Consider the following 22,558-nt stretch of genomic DNA (forward strand, 5'->3'; position numbering starts at 1 on the left):
ATTAATGAGTAATGAATTATTAAGTAATACCTAGTAGTTAATTAATCATAATATTAACATTCGTTAAAAGTAATATGAATAATACTAATCATTGATCTTAATTATTAATACTATAAATAATATTAATTATTAAGAATTGATAATATTAGTAATCAATGATGATGATGATGATGATGATGATGATGATGATGGTGATGATGATGATAATAATAATAATAATAATAATAATAATAATAATAATAATAATAATAATAATAATAATAATAATCATAATAATCATAATATGTAATTAATGATAACTACTTAAGAATAATATTATTAATAACACATAATAACAATATTAATATCAATTCAGTAATGACTAATTAGTACTTAATATTATTAACAATTAATAATCAATAATATTATATAGTATTATATAGTTTTTAATAATATTAATAATTAGTAATGCATAAATTAAAAATAATTGAAATTAATAAATAAAAATAATAATTTAATAAGTATAATTAAAATAATTAATTAATTAAGTAATAACAATGATACAAATATTTACTTAACAATGATTTAATAATTCATAACAAATTGAATATGAATTAATAATAATTAATTATTAATTACTAATTAGTAGTAGTTAGCAATAATAATAATTGTTAATTACGAATAATAGTAATAATAATGAATTAATAGGATTAATTATTAATGAATTAGTAATTTTTAATTATTAATTAGTGATAATAATAATTGATATTAATTCTTATTATTAATTAATAGTAATTAAAAATACTAATAATTAGTAATAGTAGTAATTATTAATAATATTAATTAATAATTATTAGTGTATTTAATTACTATTAATTAATAATAATTACTATTATCACTAATTATTACTAATTAATAATTAATTATTACTAATTAATAATTAATTATTACTAATTCATTAATTGTTAATAATTAGTAATAATAATGAAATAATAATAATAATTAATTATCAATTAGTGGCAATGAATTATTAATACTAATTATTACTGATTAATAATAATAATCATTATTAATTATTAATTATTAAAAATTAGTAGTGATAATTATTTAATAATAATAATTAATTATTAAATGAATTACAAAAAATTATTAATATTTAATAATTAATAATTATTATTTGTTAATTAATTATTAACTTATATATTAATTATTAATTAGCAATAATTATTAATCATTACCCTATTTTTTAATATTATTTTTCATTGAATTACATAAAAAACAAAAAGTTCTTAGATATAGGATTAAAGTGGACATTTGACAAATTTCAGAGTTCAGAACAACATTCTTTGTATTCAAAGTTTAGAGGAAAGAAAAGTTCACCAATACCAATATACCTCTTAATATAATTATTGCACTTTCATATGTCAAACTTCAGAGCAAACGAACAGGCCCTTAGTGTCACTTTGGTCCCCGAACTTTAAAATGCGATAATACAATATTGGAAGTTTTAAAATGTACCAATTTAGTACCTATCATTAACTAGCTGTTAAGTGGCATTTAAAAAGACACAAATACCTTTTGAGTGTCATCTAATTTTATTTGATATGATCCCAACTTTTTTGAATAGAAGAAGTAAATATTTGGAACTGTTCATTTTTTATCAATATTTGGATTGTTTATAAATAAAGTTAAATGACACTCAAAAGTCATTTATGTCTTTTCAAATACCACTTACTAATGGGGAATTTTCTCTTAAGAAATAAAATTTTAATATTTTATTTATACCCTAATTTTAACCAACAGGTGTGTCAGATTTTTTAGAAGCCAATTGGGTACATGGCTTAAATATGCCCATTATTCCATACAATTCAATTCAATAGTGTGGAGCAAAAAGTGTCATTGTCTTTATTGAAGCAAAACCGCGATTGTGATAGCGGTGGGATGAAAGTAATTAATATTGAAGAGATTGGGTTTAATTTAACTTTGCAAAATCTAGGGGCCTAAACAAGCGAAGCTCAAGAGCTCGTGAAATCCATAAAAGAGGAGAGGCGGCGAAGACATCACGAATAGATACTAGAGAGCAAGCAAGCAAGGCTAAAACACAGAAACGAGAGACCATAAACATGACGGTAGCAGAGTTTGGGCTGGGAGAGAGATTGGGGGAACTCAGGCGGACATTCCAAAGCGGGACGACAAGAAGCTTAGCTTGGAGGAAAGCTCAGCTGCAGGCGCTCCTCAATCTCGTACGCGACAATGAAGAACAAATCTTTCAGGTCGTCCATGAAGATCTTGGCAAGCACCCTGTCGAAGCTTTTCGTGACGAAGTAAGTCAATTTTTTTTTTTTTAAACTTAAAGAAACTGAGAGTTTTATCTTGATTCAGATTTCTTAATTTGCTGCAACTCATGATGAATACTTACATCCAACTGGCTAGTTGCTGCTTCCCCAAGTCCTCCAAGTCCTAACTAACCAACCAAAGCTTTATCAGCCAACTGATCAACTGGCTGCTGCTTACATCGCTGGGGCATTCTGATCTCTGATACTTAATTCCACTCAGAAGTCTAATAACCCAAATTCCCCACCAAATACTCCCTTGTAAGGCAGGTGCTTCAGCTATCAGGCACCGTGTTTCCTTTCCCTTTTAAAGCGCTACCCAGAACCCCCACCCAAACAATTTGAGAATTTATTCATTTTCTTTCATTTGTATTATCTACCCTCTGATCCATTAGATGGGCCCAGCCCCAACCCAATCTAACGGGCGGGTGGAACATATGAAAATACAAGGTGGGCTATGTCCAGTCTACGGATGTTTAGAAGGTCCCAATCTCTCCTAAGAGAATGTAATCCCCTGGGGAAGGGGTAATCATGGCCAGGCCGGGGCGGGTTTAGCATCAATGATAAAGGCTTTAACTTAATTAAGCCCAGGCCCGGCCCAGCACACCCCTTGGGCCTAATGAGAAATGAGTTAGGCCTATGATGTCTAATAATAAAAATTTGATTATTTATTTTTTTAATTAAATAACATGTGATACATACAAAAAATGTGACACAAGCCCAAGTTAAATTGGGAATGGCTAAATTTTGGGTCTACATATAAAAAAAAAAAAGCATGGGTCTCATTTAATTCCTATAGTTGGTTTGGCGTGGTTTACTTATACTTGCCTTCATTCTCATTCTTGAGCAATATGCGACTTGGAACAACATTAAATAGTAAATATTACCATTGAATGTTTTTCTAAGTCTCACATTGCTTAGGCAATGAAAATGAAGACCTTGCCCTCATCTATATAAGGCCTTGTTTAAGTGAACAATTTGCATCTCAAGTATTCATACATGTGTGGATATGTGTCAATTTATTAATATTTATTTATTCTTTATATTTATACGTTCAAACTTAATTTTTATATTATATATTAGATAATAAACATTTAATATAAAATAAAATGTATTTGTATATATATATATAACATATAAATATAAAATATACTATAATATTATTATATATAATATATATTATATTATATATTACAGGTTGACCAGTCTAGGCCGGGCTTGAAGTGTTAGGCCCAAATCCGGCCCAGAATTTTCCGGGCTTAACACAAAAACCTAGGCATAGGCCCAAAAATTTGTGGGCCGGGCCGAGCCAAGAATGGTCACCCCTACCCCTGTGTGAAGTGTGATACAACTTTTTTCTTCCACGCCGTAAACTGTATGCACCAAAAGCATGGACCCCGGTTCATACTTAATAAATTCGAATTTTGGTTCAGTAATTAACCCATGCCATGAATGATGAGAGTCCTAGAAACAAAGTCGTATACACCGGATTAGGCAATAAGCATGGACCCTATGTGGGATTTATCCCGTCCTGTTATACTGTCAAAAAGAGTTATATGTAAATATTGCTTAATGATGTGGTGTTGTACTGTTTATGAAAAGAGGATTCAGGCATTGATTCATACCGAAAATAAAGAAAAAAATTAGGCAATAAGCATTAAACACTTGTGAAGAGAGTCAACATTCCATTGTTCCATACGCAAATGGTGTCGGCTAGCGCGGTTTACATAGACACAAGCCATACAGTCACAAAGCACGAGAATTGATCGATCATAAAAGGGAAAAATAAGATAACCAAAGTCTTCGCAAATGCAAATATTAGAGTGCAAAATCTTATATTTTGTATTATTTTGTATGTATTTATATTGTATATATTTGAATTTGTACTGCTTTGAAACTGAACCTCATCAAAATTGATTTGCATCTCATCTTTGGGTACCAATCCAAAGTAAAAAATAAAAATAAAAAGTTGTCGTTGACCTGGTTTTTGTTTATAGGTCGGAGTCATATTAAAATCACTGACCCTCAACCTGAATTGCTTGGAGAAATGGGCTTCACCCAAAAAGGTAAGATTTTTCATTGGTTATTCATATTCACAATTCCACATCCCTTTTTCTTTTATTTACATTTCATTAAATATAAATTGTCAAATTATCCACATCTATTCTTTCAGAGGGTGTTGGACAATATGATTCAAGGTTTTTAAAACCGATCCGGAAATAGAATCGGTCAGGGGTTTGTTTTTCAGTTCGGTGGTTCAACCGCCTGGGTTGAATGTTTGACCCGTGATGTCATAAATCAATTAAAAATAAAAAAAATGTTTAAAATAATAATAAATAGCATAAATTAAATAAAGTACAGAACACATAGAAAATACAAAAAAAATACAGGAAAAACACAAAATTTTCAAAAAAATACAGAAAAAAACATAAATTAGGATGTTCATAATATACAAAAAAGTAATAATCAAGAAGTAATTAATTTAAGCAAATAAACATCATTTGATTAACTAATCAAAAATAAAAAAAGGGATTTTATCATTCTTCATTTCTTTGACATCATCATTCTTTGACATAGCAAATAAGCAATGTAATCTTACTTCAACAAATCTGTACATGAATCAAGAAGCAATTAATTTAAGCAAATAAGTATCATTTGATTAATTAATTGAAAATAAAAGGGATTTTATCATTCATAAATATTATCATTATCATCATTCTTTTACATACCAAATAAGCAAGGAATTGAAAAAAAAAAATTAATGAAGCAAGATTAATTAAGCAAATGTGAATCTGACTCTCTATAACTAATTAAGCAAAAAAATAATTAATTAAGCAAAGAGTACTAGAATAGAGAATCTCTGTAAAATAGTATGGTATCCCAAAAATTTTAGATGAATGCATACGAATTCAAAAGAAAAAACATGTTGGGATCACAAAAATATCAATAGGAATTCAAAAGGAAAAACATAAATCATAAAAAAAGCCAGATTCCATAAGCAAAAACATGAAAACAATCAAATGGTATGATGAAAACGGTGTTGGGCTCACAAAAATCGCCGCCGGTGGATTTTACTTTGGTTGCCGGTGATTGCCGCTGCAAATTCTGGACGCCACTGCAATGTAAAAAGCAGAAACCACCTAGTCACCTACAGCCGCTGCAAAACTGCTGTAGATGAAGCCTCACCGCTGTTGCCGGTCACCGTAGGTCGTCGGGGTACGAGGGCTGAGAGTTGGGAAGGATTAAAGTTAGAATGAAAATGAATTGGGGTCGGGGACACGGGAGTCTTTTTTTGTTTTTATTGTTTTTTTAAATCAGCAAACTTCAAAATTATAAACCTGTGAACCGTTGCCCGGGTCGAACAAATTAACAGTTCAACCGCCTGGGTCAGCAGTTCTCTGACTTTTTCAACGGTTTTGGTGAATTAGTGTTTTACAGTATAACCAGGACTGGGGGCCTGAACGATTACCAGTTTTTCCGATCCATCTCGGTTTTGAAAACCATGATATGGTTGGTTTTGTTTTTGATAACAAATCAATTCTTACATGAGAAAAAAATCACATTGGATTTCCAACCCACTACTCTCTACCCGCCTTAAATTGCAGCCACACGTAATGAATTGTGATCTGTGTGGCTGCAATTCACGGTGAGTAGAGTGTGGATAGAAAAAGTTAATAAGAAATCTGGGTTCAGCAAAAACAGTACAATTTTTCTGATGTGGCATAAAACACAAAAAACAACCATGTTGTTGAACATCCCATGAGAATACAATCATTTTACTTTAGGAACTATTCTCTACCTGGGTAACTGATACCGAAGAAAATAAACTTTCTCTAGTCCCCAAATAAATCTGAAAAAAAAAAACATAGGATTTTTGGTCAATGGGAACCAAAATTCCATTGACCAACTTTCCCCCTCTTAAAATCTGAAAAAAGAACGCCCCCTAAATAATAATTCAGTCTATTATTCACCAAATATCCAGTTATTTTTTTGTATGTGGGAAGGGTATGATACTAGAAGGGCTTTGACCGATCAACCTCTATTGGAGTTTTTGATGAATACAACTTGTTTTTTTTTTTCTTTTACTTTTTTTTGAAAGCCCCCAAGGGCAATTGCATTTAATTAAGGGAGAATAACTGATAACCCAGGGTCAGAATTTGTAAGCTCAAAATACATTTGGAGTAGATGCCAGCTCGAAATTGACGTCAATTCAAGGCGGTGGATATAAGTACATAAAGTATGGTTTTTGGACCTTTATAACTTTACAGTAAGAATCAGAAATCTGCATTAGGCCTGTCATTACTTTTCGTTTAACTAATCTTGGAATTTGCATCTGTGCAATAATAACACACAAAAAATCCGGACAAGATGATCAATACCTGATCGGCTGATCCCACAACAAGCTAAAAGCAAATTTAGTAATTTTATGAGTTGTTACATTAATAGGTGTAATAATTTTAAAGCCTGACATCATCAATTTTGCATTGGGTTTATTAACATGGAGAAATTTGCAGAGGTCAAGGTATCGAGAGATTAAATGCATTTAATATAAAACATAAAGGAAGTTTGAGTAGTTTACTCTTCTACATAATCATCTTTTTCTAACATGGTTTTAAAAAACGATCCGGAAATGGAACTATTTTGGCCTGTTCTGGTTTGAATGGATGGCCCATTTTGACAAAAAATTAAAAATAAAAAATGGCCAAAAACCGTTGAATGGGTTGATAGTTTGATCGCCCGAGTTAATTAGTTGTTAACTTTTTCAATTATTTTTTATCAGAAATTGGTTTTAGGATAAAATGAAACTGGTTGCCTGGATGGCTCCCATGCCAAACGGTCCGACCGTCCAAGTCAATGGTGATTCAAAAACCATGCTTTCCAAAATCACACTTAAAACTCTCAATTAAACTAATGTGACCTATATTACTGTTGAAGCCACTGCTAATTTCCTAATGGGAATTTGTGTAAATTGGCAGAGCCCACTACCCTTGGCTTTCTTCCCTGCAACTGCTGAATTGCTGCCTGAACCTTTAGGCGTTGTTCTCATATTCTCTTGTTGGAACTTCCCTATATGTGAGTTTTTCCTTTTGGTTTTTTATTTGATAATATTTCCTTTTGTTTTTATTACAATTCAGTTAGATATATGATGTTAATAAAATATTAATTTAGGTGACATTTGACAAGTCTTTTTATGTGATCTCCTATGTTTTGACAAATTTAAAAGACTGAAAATTGGTCTTTTTTCATTTGGTAATCAAAAGCTAATAAGACTAGAAGACACATGCACAAAGGGACCCAAAAAAATTGAAAACACTGAATTTCAGTTAACTTCAAATGAAGCTTTTTTATCTATATAATAAATAATCTCTAAATGCATTTTTAAAATCCCGTAGACCAAGCCACTTGCCAAACGATCTTTATCTTCAAAGACAAGGCCCAAAAACCCAATATATCTTTTGATCATTTGTTCTGCAAAAAGATCTTTCTAAAAAAAAAAAACTTTTCTAACGGCACCTTATACAAGGTCCATGATCTATCTCATGGTAGGCTATAACCAAAATAATCAGTTGAAGATTGATGGAGATGTCCATGTTTTGGCATGAAGCAAAAAACATAGTCTCCTGCAACCAACCATGCGCAGCACTTCCATGGTTGTTTGAGTACTCCTGCTACAATTTTATGATCTCTTCAAAATACTCTTCCCAGCTAATGAGATTTCTGATTGCAGCACTGGCATTGGAACCATTGATTGGAGCCATATCTGCAGGGAATGCAGCACTTATTAAACCTTCAGAGATGGCTCCTGCGTGCTCTTCCTTTCTTGCCCGTGTCATTCCACGCTACCTGGACAATAAAGCGATAAAAGTTATTGAAGGTGGACCTGAAACTGGGGCAAAACTCTTAGAAGAGAAATGGGACAAGATATTCTTCACCGGTATCAATTACTACTTCATCTTTTACATTTCATAGTAGCTATTAATTTAAGCACCCTCAATTTTTAGTAGAGAATCTCCTCTTAGCCCAGTTCTTTTTTTTTTTTTTTTGGGATTTTGAGAGGGGGAAAAGTTGGTCAATGAGATTTTGTTTTTTATTGACCAAGATATCCATGTTCTTTTTCTCCAGATTTATGTGAGGTTCACAGAATTCTCAGATGGATAAATAATTTTCTCACTTGGAAAGTTGTCAACACTTAGATGGGAGTTGGGACATAATTGTTCCTTTTAATAATGATTTTTTTATGACTAAAATGGTCATTTTCTTATTTACATAGGAATTAAAAGAACATGGGTTTATACACTTACCTGGGTAATGATAAATGCATTTACCCGGATAAATAACTTCCCAAAAAGCCAAGAGAGCCTAAGAGTAAAGTCCCAACAGGTCAAAGTTCAATTTGACCCGACTCAAATATATGGAGCAAATCATAGTAAACACCTTGATTTAATTGAAAGCTAACATTTGCAAGAAAGATTATTTTGGTACTTTTTGTAATGATACCACCATTTTTTACCTTTTTTTAATCTATGTGGTGTCTAACTGGCTTGAATATATAATAGTGTATATACACATATAATTAATCCAATATCATTTTAAAGATTTTAAAAGTATAAAGTTTCATGAAAAAAAGCACTCACATTCTCACAGTACCAAACACCCTCTTCAACCCAAACATGACACAGTCAGGCTTAAACGAAACCTAATTAAAGCAGACCCCAACCCCATGAAAGTCCTTGCCTGTTTCTTAGCTTTCCATGAAACTGGGCTGAAATTGAGGTAAATGCAATAGCCTGATATCGATCATCGAGTGGTGGGGGCAAGAAGCCCAATCTGAATCAGTGTAAGCCCGTAGTTGTAGATCTGAGTTGGCGGGAAGAAGAATGTCGATACTTGGTGATGATTTAAGGTACCGTACCACTCGGACTGCAGCATTCCAATGAGAGGTGCAAGGACGAGAGAAACTGACTAAGGGTGTTAACAGAGTAGACAAGGTCCGACCGAGTAATAGTGAGGTAAAGGAGGCGGCCAATGAGACGCCAATATGGAGATGGGTCAGTCAAAGGTTTGCCATCATCAGGAGAGAGCCTCAGATTTTGTTCCATCGGGGGAGAGCTTGGTTTTGACTTTTGAATCGAGAGCATCCATGTCAGTAAGTATATCAAGAGAATATTTACGCAGTCATAGAAATATATCAACGCCGGAGCGGGAGACCTCGATGCCCATTAAGATATTTTAAACGATCAAGATCTTTTTAAGGGTTTTTTTTTCGGATTTAAAGGGAAAGGTTGGTCAATAAGATTTTGGTTCCAAGTGATTAAGAATTTCATGTTCTTGGATCAGGAAAAGTTTAATTTTGTGGGTACCACTTACCCATCTATTAAGTGGATCAGGGAAAGTTGCAACACTTGAATGGGATAAAAATGCCTCTTTTAATAATAGATTTTTATGACTGAAATGGTCACATTATTTACATGAAAAATAAAATAACATGAATAAATGCACTTGCCCGAATAAGTGTTTACAGATAACTGCATATTTAATCAGATAAATAAATTAGGGAAAAGTGAACAGGCCTAATTGAAATTGGTTGCGAAAAGAACTTCTTCAACGATTGAATGGCCTGATCATCGCTGCCTGCAATTACAGTGTCATCCACATATACGAGAACGGTAGTAAATGAGGAACCATGCACTGTGGTAAAAAGTGAGTAATCAACTGCTCTTGGTAGGCTGTGGTTTTGAAGGCACCACAGGTACACGAGGCCGGTGTGATGAGCATTGACAATTCATCCCAGAGAGACTCCAGTTTGCTGTAGTACGTGGTAACACAATCAGTCCGTTGGTGAAGCATTGCAATTGTCCTCCGCAGCTGATAAATCCGAGGTCCATTTGGAAGGTGAGAAACGATCCTCGAGATCTTTCCGACAAACTTCGGCTGCTGAAGTGGCGTATAAAACGCTTGGTGCCAAATCACAGTGCAGGGAATTTAGCAACCCAAGATAACACCATATTGTCAACTCGTTTGCAGGCAGGAAAGACTGGATCTGTAGAGGACGGTTGCTTTATAGTCCCATCTACAAAATCCTAACTTATTTTTGGCAGATAAGGGCATCCTCATGGCTCTCTTCCAGCTTACATAATTGTCGCCGGTGAGGAGCGCAGTAACCAATACCACCCCTGGGTTCTCCGAGTGATGTAGGTAGTAAGGATTGGAGGAATCCCCTGTAACTGAGGTTTGTGAACTTTCCATGATACCATGTGAAATTTCATTGAAGAGATTTTTATATTTAATTTAAGCCGAATGGCTTTGATTAAATACAACAGGTGTCTTGTTCTACTATGACCCTCAAAAACCTAAGTTATAGTTATAGTAGGAGAGGGAAGAAACAGCTATCTTATAGAAAGGCAGAGAGTCCAACACGTTTTTGGTGTTGTGCATGAATACGCCACTCGTAACAGTACTGACTGAGTTCATTGTTCTCAAATCATAGGTCAGCTTCTTTGTTTCTCTTTTTGAATTTGGGTTGCTGAAATACCCCTTTCGAAGTATATCTTTCAGTGGGCTAAACTTTGCTTCTTAACATTGTAAATCAGTAAATGCCAAGTATTATCTGGTCTGGTATTTGCTTTCAATTAATATTTTCTTTCTCTTGTATCTATACATCCTCAGGAAGTCCACGAGTTGGACGCATCATTATGTCTGCAGCTGCAAAGCATTTAACACCTGTTACTCTGGAATTGGGTGGAAAATGCCCTGTCATCTTAGATACCCGATTGAGCTCCTCAGAACTAGAGGTAGTTTCTGTACTGTAACTCCTTTTATTGTTTATGGGAAATCCATATCTGGTATGGAAGACACCTCTGAGTAGAAATTGTTAAACAAACAAAGGATGAAATTGATTAATATAACCATCATTCTTAACCTTATTATACAAAGCAGTGTTGTCAGACTTTTGGACAGGTGTGGAGAGTTGAATTAGTGTTGTCAGTTTTCCAGTTCTCTGTCTGGTCCAAGTTTGACATTTTCTACTCTTGTTGAGTTTAGATCCCCTACATTCAAATGAATTAGAGATAAAGAGTTGTATGATCAAAGCAACCTTCTTTATCCTGTTATCCCTTTTCTCTTATTTAATTATGTTTTAACCTCAAGGTTGCCATAAAAAGAATAGCATGGGGGAAATGGGGCCTGTGCAATGGCCAATCATGTGTAGGAGTTGATTATATTCTTGTGGAAGAGAAGTTTGCACCAACTCTGGTAATATACAAATAATGTTAGTTCTTTTTTTTGGGACTTGATTTAAGATTCAGTAGTTACAGAAACTTCAGAATTTAATCATTCTTTTCCTTGATTTCTTGTTATTTTCAGATTGATTTATTGAAAAAGTCTATTGATCAATTCTATGGAAGAAAAGCAAAGGATTTCAAAGACCTTACCAGGATTGTCAACAGGCACCATTTTGAGAGATTGCATAATCTTATAAAAGACCCAGCTGTTTCAGATTCAATTGTTCATGGTGGTCAAGTAGATAAAGAGAGAATGTAATTTTTATGACCCTTCTCTTCATAGTCACCATACTCTTTTCAGTTCATAGAAGAGGATGACTGTCTCAGTATCTAGAAGCCCGGTTTGGTGCAGAACCTAATTAATAGTTCTAATACATAATCAATGTACAATCATCTCTTTCTTCTTCGATTATGAAATCATAATTTTCTTATGCATCTCGTAGGTTCATTGAGCCCACGATTCTGTTGGATCCTCCACTTGAAGCTGAGATCATGACTGAAGAAATCTTTGGCCCATTTCTTCCAATAATCACTGTGAGAAATCTTTCACCAAGATTTTTTGAATAATGCTTCAAATTAGTGTGCTATTGATTCAAATATTTTTCACATCATGATCGTCCCTGTACAGTTGAAGAATATCGAAGAGAGCATTGAGTTCGTAAGTTCAAGACCAAAGCCTCTTGTCCTCTATGCCTTCACCAAGGATGAAACACTGAAGAGGCTGGTGTTATCACGAACATCTTCAGGAAGCGTTACATTCAATGACATTGCAGTTCAAGTAATGCAGCATAAAAACCTCTCCTACTCTTGTTTCTTGACTTCTAGCAAATTCCATGGTACAGAAACATGTTCTGTGGTATTAGTACTGCGAAAACACATATATAGACTGTACAATTATACAGTGATTTTGGGGTGCAGCATTTAGAGCCATACAATTGCCTAAGATTTACAGCACTAAAGCGTTTTAGCAATATATTTGTGGAGTTAAGATCTGCTGCACTTGTTAGTAAACTAACCAATTTTCTTTTTATGTGTATGTAGTTCATGTCAGACGACTTACCATTTGGTGGCATCGGTCAGAGCGGCCTTGGAAAGTATCATGGGAAATTCTCTTTCGAGGCATTTACCCATGAAAAAGCAGTTCTCAGAAGAAACTTTATATTTGACCTGGAGTCAAGGTACCCTCCATGGAGTGATTTCAAGCTGAACTTCATCAGATTGCTTTACAAGTATGATTATTTTGGGATAATTCTCCTCTTTCTGGGGTTGAAGGGATGATCATCACATCACAATATATCAAGACCCTAGTAACAATAAATGGCACGAACATGCTTAATTAATATCAAGTATTGCCCAGATAATCAAAATATCACTTTGTTGAATTCCAGATGCATACTAGTGAGATGGTTCTTCTAACTTCAGCTTGAATGAGACTTCTTTAGTTTTTAAGGTGTTTTGTTTCTTTTTTTCTTTTCTTTTCTTCTGTCCAAAGTCCAGAATGAACTGGTTGAGTTTGAGCTCGGCTTTGAACAATATACCATTTGGACTGCTAGATTAGATTTTGGATTACATTTGGGTGGTCTAGATGGATCATGATGAGTTGGAACAAAGCTTGGAGTGCTACACCAATTGAGTGGTTCAGATCAATAGTTATATATTGGGATACTACTTGAATGACTTAGGACAAAGGTTGAATAGTTAGATATTGGCAAGCCATTAAAGGGCCAGTTAGATGTTCAATAGTTAGATCTAGCTCTCGATAGTCGATATGATCACTGATAATTTTGAAGCTTGTAAAGTGGATTTTGGGAAGGATGTGATGTTACAGTAGTGTGAGTGGCTGAGTGGGATCTTTTGTCAAATACTTATAAAGCCTTGTTGCCTTTGACCTTATACCGTCGATGCAAATTCTGCCACATTTATGGCGCAGTTGGTTGAAGTGTAGAGCTGATATTAGTGGCAATTGGCTGCACTGGTTGGCCTTTGCTACTTGTTAGGAATTGGCTGGTTGGGATGGGTTGAAGTCTACATATGGGCAAAGGATATTCTTATACCTAGTCCAGCCCAAGCCCATTACCATGCTTGGGACCTTAGAACCAACCTTTACCCCCTTTAAGAAAAGCCCAAGCAAAATACGGTCTTTTACGGCTGCCCAATCCCGGCCCGGAGTCCACAAGGTTAAGTTGCTCATTGTATCAGGCTGGCCCAAAGAGGTGATATTTCGATTAGGAGGGGTGCAGCTTGGGTGGGCCTAGGGCCGGGCTTGGATTTTTTATCCTCGGGCTAGGCTCGGGCCTAAAGAGTCAGGCTTTTTATTTTTCAGCCGGGCTCGGGCCTAGCCCTTATACATATATAATTTTAGAGGGGGCTCATTGATCAACCCAAGCCCAGCCTAGGCCTGACCCTACTTGAGTGCATCAAATTACAATGTGTCTAGGCTCAGGTTGGGACGACCGGGGCTTGACCTCGGGTTCGGGGCTTAACCCCAAATTTTAGGTCGGACAAAAGTTGACCATAAACCCGAACCAACACGCTCCATTTGCATCCATAATTACTCTAAGATAGCCAAAGTAGATGTAGAACAAAATACGAAACGGAGTAATTGATCAATTAAGGGAAAAATAGCCCTTCTATTGATTCCATGAGATATAACAGTGTTCTATTTCGAGGGGGAGGTTTCAGTCCTTGCAAAAAAAGAGAGGTGAGATAAGTCTTTTAGCCTTATTTTAATGTCTACTATTATCAAGGTTCAAAAAATCATTATGTATCGACTGATACGTATCATATCGAGAGCACACCGATATGCCCCTACAGAAGATGTGTCAGGGTTTTAACCGGTTCAGGGGGTGGAGTAATCTTAAATCGGCCCCCTTGAACTGGATTTGAAAAAAAAAATAAAAAAAAACAGTACCGATACTGCTTGGTACACCCCTACTAGCGTATCGGGCGTAGAACCTTGACTGTTATAGTTGTGCAAGTGATGCCGCCTAACAGTACAGACATGGACCTTCCTTTGGAAGAACTAGCGGTGACCCGTGCAATACACGGGATATTGTCTTTATACTTTTTTTATGTATAGAATAGTAGAAAAAGGTTCTTTTCAATTTTTCATTTTTAGATAGTTTATATATTATGAAAAGCACATAAACTAAGTGATAGTGGCTCAATTGATACCTTATCTAATTAGTTGTAGGAGAGAATTGGATTGGAGTAATGGGTTTCCTCCCATTGTATAGTCCTATAAAGCCAAAAAATATGCTTAGCATGAGATTAATAACCGAGTTAAAAAAAAAAACAATTTCAAAATTGAACTGATGAACATAACCAAAAGCTTGCATTTAGTTCTTAGTACATTTTATTATTAAATCAAAACAATCCACTAAACAAATCTACATTAAATTAAATTAATAAAAACAAAGAAAAAAACCTAAACCAAGGAAAGGAGCAAAATAGGGGGAAAAACCTAATAACTCAAAGAAAGGAACAATGATTTGTTTAGATTGGTTTTTAGACATTAATTTGGGTTCAAGCTAAGGTTCAAATTTAGGTTTTTCTTTCTTTCTTTCTTTCTTTTTTTTTTTTTTTTTTTTTTTTGATAAGCAAGGTTCAAACGTAGGTTGATCCTTAATCTAATCCAACTCATCTAGTTAACACCCTACTTTATTAGAGAGAAAATAAGAATTTAATAGGAAGTGAAGATGTTACAAACATTGACTATTAAGGCGAGAGAAAGATTTATTAAAGAGTAATAAATATGCATGAATTTTATTAGAGACAATAAAGACCCATGAGATTTTTAATGATTTAATATAAAAATAAATATGCACATGTGTAAAAAAAGGAGAGAAGGAGGAATTACAGGACCCTCACCTCCCTTCTTTCCTCTTTATATTATATATATAGATTACCATTGCCGATGACCCTATTCAATCATTACAGGCTAGACCGTTCATCCTCAAGATAAGCATCAATGCCCTTTGATTTGTAGACGAACCATTCATTGTATTTTTTTTTTCTTATTCTTTTTTATTCTTATTGTGTAAATTAAAAAGACCCCCTCTACCATGGGGTTAATGACAAATATCCCCTTGAACTTTAATTTATGATAAAGGCTTCCTGAATTTTCACTTTACGACAAATACCTTTGAATTTTCACTTTACCAGATATATCCCTGAACTTTCACTTTGTAACAAATACCCCCTAACTATTAAGTGAGATAATGAAATGTATTAAATTATCAAAATACTGAAGAACTTTTCTTATTTTCCTTTCCTTACCCCTTTTCTCTTAAACCCTATTGACCAAAAATACCTTCATTTTCTCCTAACAAAACTGGTTAAAATAACAAGAATCATTTCATTGGCATAAAAAAAATTAAAATTTTTATTCATTTCACCCACAAACATAAAAATTATCCATTCCTCTTTCCAATGAATTAAGAAAAATCAAACAAAAACCATAAATTTATATCCATTGGAAAGAAACCTCTATCATTTTATTTGAATATTGAATCTAACCAAAAATCTACAAGAATCTATTAGAACAATTGGAAGGACTTCAATGTTATATTTAGAAAATTAATCAAAATTCAAATAAATAAGAAAAAAATAATTTGAGAATTAAAAAAAAAAAATAGTTGAATGAGAATCTTTTTTAAAGTTAATTGACGAAACTCTAACGTAAAGAGATTTTTGCCACAAAGTGAAAGTTCAGGGGGCATTTATGGCAAATGAGAGTTTTGAGTATTCAATTTCACTACCGACTTCACATTCCAAGGGGTTCTTTATAATTTACCCTAGAATTTAGTAAAGTACTCTGATTCTCGGTTTCAACCATACTTTCTGCTTCGGTATTTAGCGATGGGTGGAAATTGGATTTGGAATGTTCGGCATGATCAAAATTCAAAACATCTGCCTCATGCAGCTTCTGCTTCTCGATGAATACATGAAGAAGAGAGGCTCCGAGGTGATGAAGAATTGGAGATGAGCCTGAGACGGGTAGCGGTGAAGGCTGTTAATCCCATTCCATATCGAAATCAAAAGGCTTCTTGTCCTCCTCGACTTCTCAGGTATCTTCATGACCGAGAGGTGGCAGCCGAGATGGTCTATGAGGTGAAAAAGAATCAACAAGATATGTTGATTGAGAATAAGGAGGAGGATATTAACAAAGACAACCAGTGGGCAGCTGAAAATTTTCTCCCGCCACCGGAGAAGCCGTTGCTGGGGGACTGCTGCGGCAGCGGCTGCATTCGATGCGTCTGGGATGTGTACCACGAAGAACTCGAGGATTATAACAATCGCTACAGGAAATATTCTCAATTTCAATTGAAGAAATCCAAATAAAATTCCAGTTAAGGGTAAGACCACACAACCTCAGGATCTGTATTATTTTATTTCCTATCATATATCTGAAATCACTTCCTTTCTTTATTTTGCTTCCGATCTGGAATCACTTCTTTTTGTGTACCATTTTTTTTTGGTCGAAGATTTTATTTGTCTAATTACACCAAGCTTTTCTTAAGGGGCTTTGATCATTCATTTATTGACTCGAGAACCTGCGTTTTGGTAATTCAAATTCCGGGTGGAAATTGCGGTCCTTCCTTCGGAGAGAGGGAACCCGTTGGTTGGGGGCGCAGAGAGTTCATAATTTCTGCAGTTCTACTCATAATTTTAATAAGGCAATCACATAGACTGAAGACTCGTTTGGGAGGGCTTCAGTCTTTGACTGAACTGCTTTCATTGAAAAGCTTTGAAGAATATACTAAAACTAGCTTCCTTAGAAAGTTGTTTTCTTGTTTTTTTTTTCTTTTGAAAATATTGTTTATTTGTGGAAACGTTGAATATAAACATTTAAGTTCAGTTTGAAAGGAGTACAAATACAAATATATAAAGTGCAAAATCTTGCATTTTATATTATTTTTTATGAATTTGCACTGTACGTGACTATATATTTGTATTTGTATTTTTTCATGTTTGGAAAAAGTGCAAATGTAAATATGTATAATGCAAATACAAGGTTTAAAAGTCCTGATAATTACAAGGATTTACGTTATACATATTTGGATTACAAGGTTAAGAAATATCTTGTCTTTGCTATCTTCCCAAATTGAGGCCCCATTTGGTTTATGGGAATAGGGGTTTGGAATGGGAACTGGAATGGACTATTCTAATTCCAATTATTTGATTGAGGGGAATCAGAATTATATTCTCATTTTTTCTGGAATGGCATTCTCCCATTTGAGGGAATGGTCATTCTGTGCCCCTCCCTTGGGAATGAAATTGCATTCCTGTTTATTCTAATTCCCATTCTCATTTCTGTCTGAATCAAACAAACTATGGGAGTAGACCATTCCGATTCCAATTCTAAAAGATTTCGATTCCGGTTATGAACCAAACAGGCCTTCGCCTTAATCAAATATCTTTGATAGGAAGTCCCTTGAAAGTAATTAAAACTCGAGAAGTTTTAGACATTGTAAGAAAAAAGTGAAGGTTTTAGATAATTTCCCTTATCACAACCATGGTTGAACCAAGACTGTAATAGACTTGTACTAATAGTAATATACATGTGTGTTGATAAAAGGGGGACAAATTCTTTCCGATGAGGAGAATGAAATTTCCCAAGCTGCTTCACCACAAACCCAAATCGGTTTTTAACATCAAAAATTGCAACTCACTTTTTTATAGAAAGAAGAAAAAAGAGAGCCATTGCAAAGAACACTTGATCAAAACCGAAACTGAATTGAACTATCGGTTTTCATGTATGAAAATTAAAATCGAACTGAACTATTGGTTTATATTTTTTTGTAACCTAAAATCGATCGATACCGAAGAAAAACCGACCAATTCGGTTTGGTCGGTTTGGGTCTTATTATGAACAGCCCTACTTCCGTTCCTTCTATAAATCTATCGGCATGAGATACAGATTTTTGTAACTAGCTCACTACCTCTGATTGACTCAGGGCGATTTTCTTGCAATCTGAAACATAAACCGGCAAGCGAAGATGTCGTTGAAATAGGACTGGTCACCACCACCATCACAAGTGGAAGAAGCTATTTTCTCAGCGAGTATTTGTTATGATTTTCGTATTCGTCATTATAGTTTTGTTACTGATGGTCATGATTTGTGGACTAACCTTGGACTGGTTCTACAGTAAATCCTTTAGGCCATCAATTACTTCATGCCATTGGTTTGTTGCAATTTTGTTGCTGATGGTCATGAAAATGCAGACAGAAAACCTGCAGAATAGATTTACATGTGGAAAGATCAACTTAAGGTGAATGGGTGGATGATGGAATGAAGTACATTCTTCACACTTGATACAAGTTCTAGCTGATCTCTAAGTCTGTAAATGAAGTTACAGGATTTGAGAGATCCAAGTTAGTCCTCTTACGGATAGTAATTATAAAAATTAATACAACGGAATCTGATCACTGAAAAGCAAGTAATTCTCATGGCCCAAAGGTTTAAACTTTGAAAAATAGAAGGCAGTAATTGGAGCACCTTTTGCAATTCCTGGGAAATTATTTTTGATACTAGATCTCATTCAACTTCATCTAATTAATGAAGATATGATCTTGGGTCCTTAGTTCTATGGAACATTTGGAAGTGTCGAAATGACCATTACTTCAATCACAAGGTTTTCAGCCCAGAAACCGTCTTATTACAAGCTAATCCCTATTATACCACACTTTGTGCTGCTCCACAACTTTCTTCCCATTACTCATTCTGGACACCAAGATAGTCACTCTGGACACCAACAACAGTGGCGTAGACCACCTCACGGTATGGTCAAACTAAATGTAGACGAGGCAGTTGGAACTCTCAAATCTGGTGCTGGATTCCTCATTAGAGACCATCTGGGCACTTTAGTATTTGCCAAATCAACTCCCTTGGACAATTCATCTCCTCTAGAGGCTGAAGCTACAGCGATGTATGAAGGTCTAAAAACCTGTTCTACAGGTTTTCTATCTGCATTTTCATGACCATCAGTAATAAAATTACAATGAACCAATGGCATGAAATAATTGATGGTTCAGAGGATTTACTGTAGAACTAGTCCAAGGTTAGTCCACGAATCATGTCCAACGGATTCTGCACTCGATCTAGAATCCCTTGTAGATCTTCATAGAAAAGGATCTCCCGCATCTACAAGGCATAACTGTGAAGCTGTCGGATGATGAATATCATGGAAGAGAAAGCCTTATTCATGCTTCTCTAAAGCCTTCTTGCCATTGCCTATTCTTCTTAATCATCCGAAGGGACAGGGGAAGATCAATGCGGTTCGCCTTTCGCTCTATACTCGTTGGGATAATGTCATTCCTTTTTGGCCAGTCGAGGGGTTCTGGACTGATCACTAGCCACGGAGTCTCTACGGAATCAAGAAGATTCGAAGGGGAAAATGGTATGGGACTCTATACAGGGTTTATGATACTACTCATTATGGATAAATCTTCATTGAAGCAACCGTTGTTGCTTCCACTTCTTCATTCGTGGAATTGTTAGCTCAGGATTGAATTGGACGGAAGGCTAATGGAAGGGGGTCTTTGTCTCACAGTCATAGTACAGTGGGATCTTTGTTGCAAAACAAAGTATAGGGGGCCTTTGTCACAGACCCCATAGTACATGGGGGATTTGTAATTTATTATATGTCACGTGGTGTCACATGTATACAGACGGAATATTAACGATGTTAACGATAGGGATAGAGCTAACCAATTGTCAGAAATAATAGGAATACTTTAAGATAATACTGAAATAGTAGGTATAATTAATTAATTTCTTAAACTTAGGGGTAGTTTGAGAAATTTGTCCTATTTTAAAATACAAATATTGAAAATTAGTTAATATTTCAATAAATTAAAAATTACAGAATTTTGAAAAATATTTGTATAACTAATGAATAATTACTGATATGTTACTGAATTATTGTATTTTTTCGATACAAGTACAGCACTGATTTATTAGATTTTTCCATGAATCACACGGGTCTTGAGTAGTAAATTTTATATTACTGCTAGTGGTAATGTGATATTATCATATTACAGCGCCAAGTGGTAATGTGGCTTCCCAAGATTCAATCGGTTTTCTCTTGGAAAATGGTTCAAGAAATTTCTTTTATTTTCATATAACAGGGAAGAGATCGTATGAGATCGAAGAACTCTAAAATATTGTTTATATGGCCAACTTAAAAAGTAGGGTAAATTACAAAGTACCACCCTGTTCTTTAGGGGTAGTGACACTTAGTTCCTCAAACTTTTATTTGCAAAAAAGACCCACTTCTAACTTTTAGATCTCAGCACTTTTGCCCCAGTTGTTAGTATTTTGTTTGGATTGAAGGAAAAGGTAGGGAAAGAAAAGAAAAGATAGGAAAACTTATACAAATTTTGCATTGATTTCCTTATTTTTCTCTTCCCTTCCCTACCTTTTCCTTCAAACCAAACATATGAATTTCGAAAAAAGATTCTTATGTGATTGTCATGTCATGTGTGCTCAAATATTTCTAAAATTGCAGGCTGTTCTTATATCATTTTATGAGACCATTTTTATAGAAAATTGATAAAATTCAACAAAAAATAGAAAATAAATAATTCATGGGAAATTGCATAAAATATAAGAAATATAACAAAAAATGCAGGAAAAAATAAGAAGCTAAAATAAAATAAAAAGCATAAAAATGCAGAAATATATAAAAAGGAAAGGTTATTAATTTATTATCTAAAACCCCCTTTCACTTTTCCCGCATTTCTTTTTAAACTCACCTTGAATTTTCTAAACCCCCATAGACCGTCCTCAGAGATTTGCTATTAAGATACAGACAAAATTACTATTTTAACCCTCCATTTGGATTTGCAATTTGTATCATTTTCCGAACATACCTTTCTCACTTGAACCCAAAAATCTATTTTGCTTTGAGACTTTGTTCAAGTAGCAAATTGGCTGCCAACTAAGAAAAGGAATAACCTAATCCACACCCAAAGACAACCACTGTAAGAGAAGTCATCTGAAAAGAAGTAGTGGCCACGAACCACTGTATTTCTCATTATCACTATAAGCAAATTCTTTTTTATCTCTGTTCTTACCCTGAAACTTTACCCGTGGCAAGCATTATATACAGTGCTGTCATTTGAAAGAAATAGTGGCCGCTGACCATTGAATTCTAACTTTTTTTTTTAATACAATCATCATTATGATAACATATCTACCGTCATCATTTGAGAAGATTACAACCATCATTATCCAAGAAGAGATATATTGTGAATTTCTAGTTAAATGGAAGAACATGAACAAATGAGCTATCAAGTGGAAGCAAGGTTTTTAAAACCGATCCGGATAACGAACTGGTTTGGGTCCGGTTCCTGGGTCTGATCGTTTGAACTGAATGATTGGTCTGTTCTAATAAAAAAATAAAAAATGGTCAAAATCATTGAACAATTTAATCATCTGAATCTATGGTTTGTTGACTAAATTAACATTTTTTTGGGGTAAAAATTCGATTTTGATGAAAAACGAAATCGATCACCTGACTGATTCCTGATTTTTCTGGTCCAACCATTCGATCTGATCCAGTTTTAAAAACTATGAGTGAAAGAGATTCATCCCCAATAACTCAAAAGCTCCTTTCATATTAACTTACTTGAGTAAGTGAATTTACTTGAACAAGTGCTTCTCAGGCGTGATGTAACTTACTTGAATAAAGGAAGAGGTAGGAGGGGGAGAGTGTTATGGATGGGTGGGTAAACAATTTACCCACCCTCCAAGAGGGTATCAGTTAGCTAGGTAACTGACTCCGAAAAATTCACTTACTGTGGGATACATTATAGTGGCATAAGAATGCGAGGGCCAACTTACCCTCATGAGAGACAGGAAAATGAATGGGCCAAAGAAGCAATAAACAAATAAGATAATTTTTTTGCAATGGTGTCAAAACATTTTTCCTAAGGCTCAGTTTGGAAGCAGTACAAATG

General features: G+C 34.5%; 1 protein-coding gene across 3 annotated transcripts; it reads left to right on the forward strand.

Annotated features, from left to right (window-relative positions):
* Positions 1-1,934: 1,934 nt before the first annotated feature.
* LOC104607546 (aldehyde dehydrogenase family 3 member F1-like) lies at positions 1,935-13,042 on the forward strand. 3 transcript variants are annotated; one of them, XM_010273208.3, is made up of 10 exons: positions 1,945-2,303; positions 4,310-4,378; positions 7,289-7,385; positions 8,041-8,247; positions 10,980-11,104; positions 11,460-11,564; positions 11,676-11,848; positions 12,037-12,127; positions 12,222-12,371; positions 12,635-13,042. In XM_010273208.3, exons 1-10 carry the CDS (start codon positions 2,103-2,105, stop codon positions 12,869-12,871), a joined length of 1,455 nt encoding a protein of 484 aa, XP_010271510.1. In that variant the 5' UTR covers positions 1,945-2,102; the 3' UTR covers positions 12,872-13,042. The 3 variants fall into 3 exon arrangements, with proteins under 3 accessions (XP_019055023.1, XP_088744211.1, XP_010271510.1); XM_019199478.2 differs by lacking the exon at positions 4,310-4,378 and having other exon boundaries at positions 1,935-2,303; XM_088888085.1 differs by lacking the exon at positions 11,460-11,564 and having other exon boundaries at positions 1,937-2,303.
* Positions 13,043-22,558: the final 9,516 nt, after the last annotated feature.

The sequence above is a fragment of the Nelumbo nucifera genome, chromosome 5 (genome assembly GCF_055504915.1).
Source record: "Nelumbo nucifera cultivar China Antique chromosome 5, China Antique-T2T, whole genome shotgun sequence".
NCBI classification, from domain to species: Eukaryota; Viridiplantae; Streptophyta; class Magnoliopsida; order Proteales; family Nelumbonaceae; genus Nelumbo; species Nelumbo nucifera.

What these genes read in the sequence shown, in the direction of transcription:
- LOC104607546 (XM_010273208.3), top strand. Translation starts at nt 2,103, where the DNA reads ATGACGGTAGCAGAGTTTGGGCTGGGAGAGAGATTGGGGGAACTCAGG. An exon ending in TGAGCTCCTCAGAACTAGAG is followed by an intron (nt 11,105 to 11,459) that starts GTAGTTTCTGTA and finishes TTTAACCTCAAG; the next exon opens with GTTGCCATAAAAAGAATAGC. An exon ending in CATTTCTTCCAATAATCACT is followed by an intron (nt 12,128 to 12,221) that starts GTGAGAAATCTT and finishes GTCCCTGTACAG; the next exon opens with TTGAAGAATATCGAAGAGAG.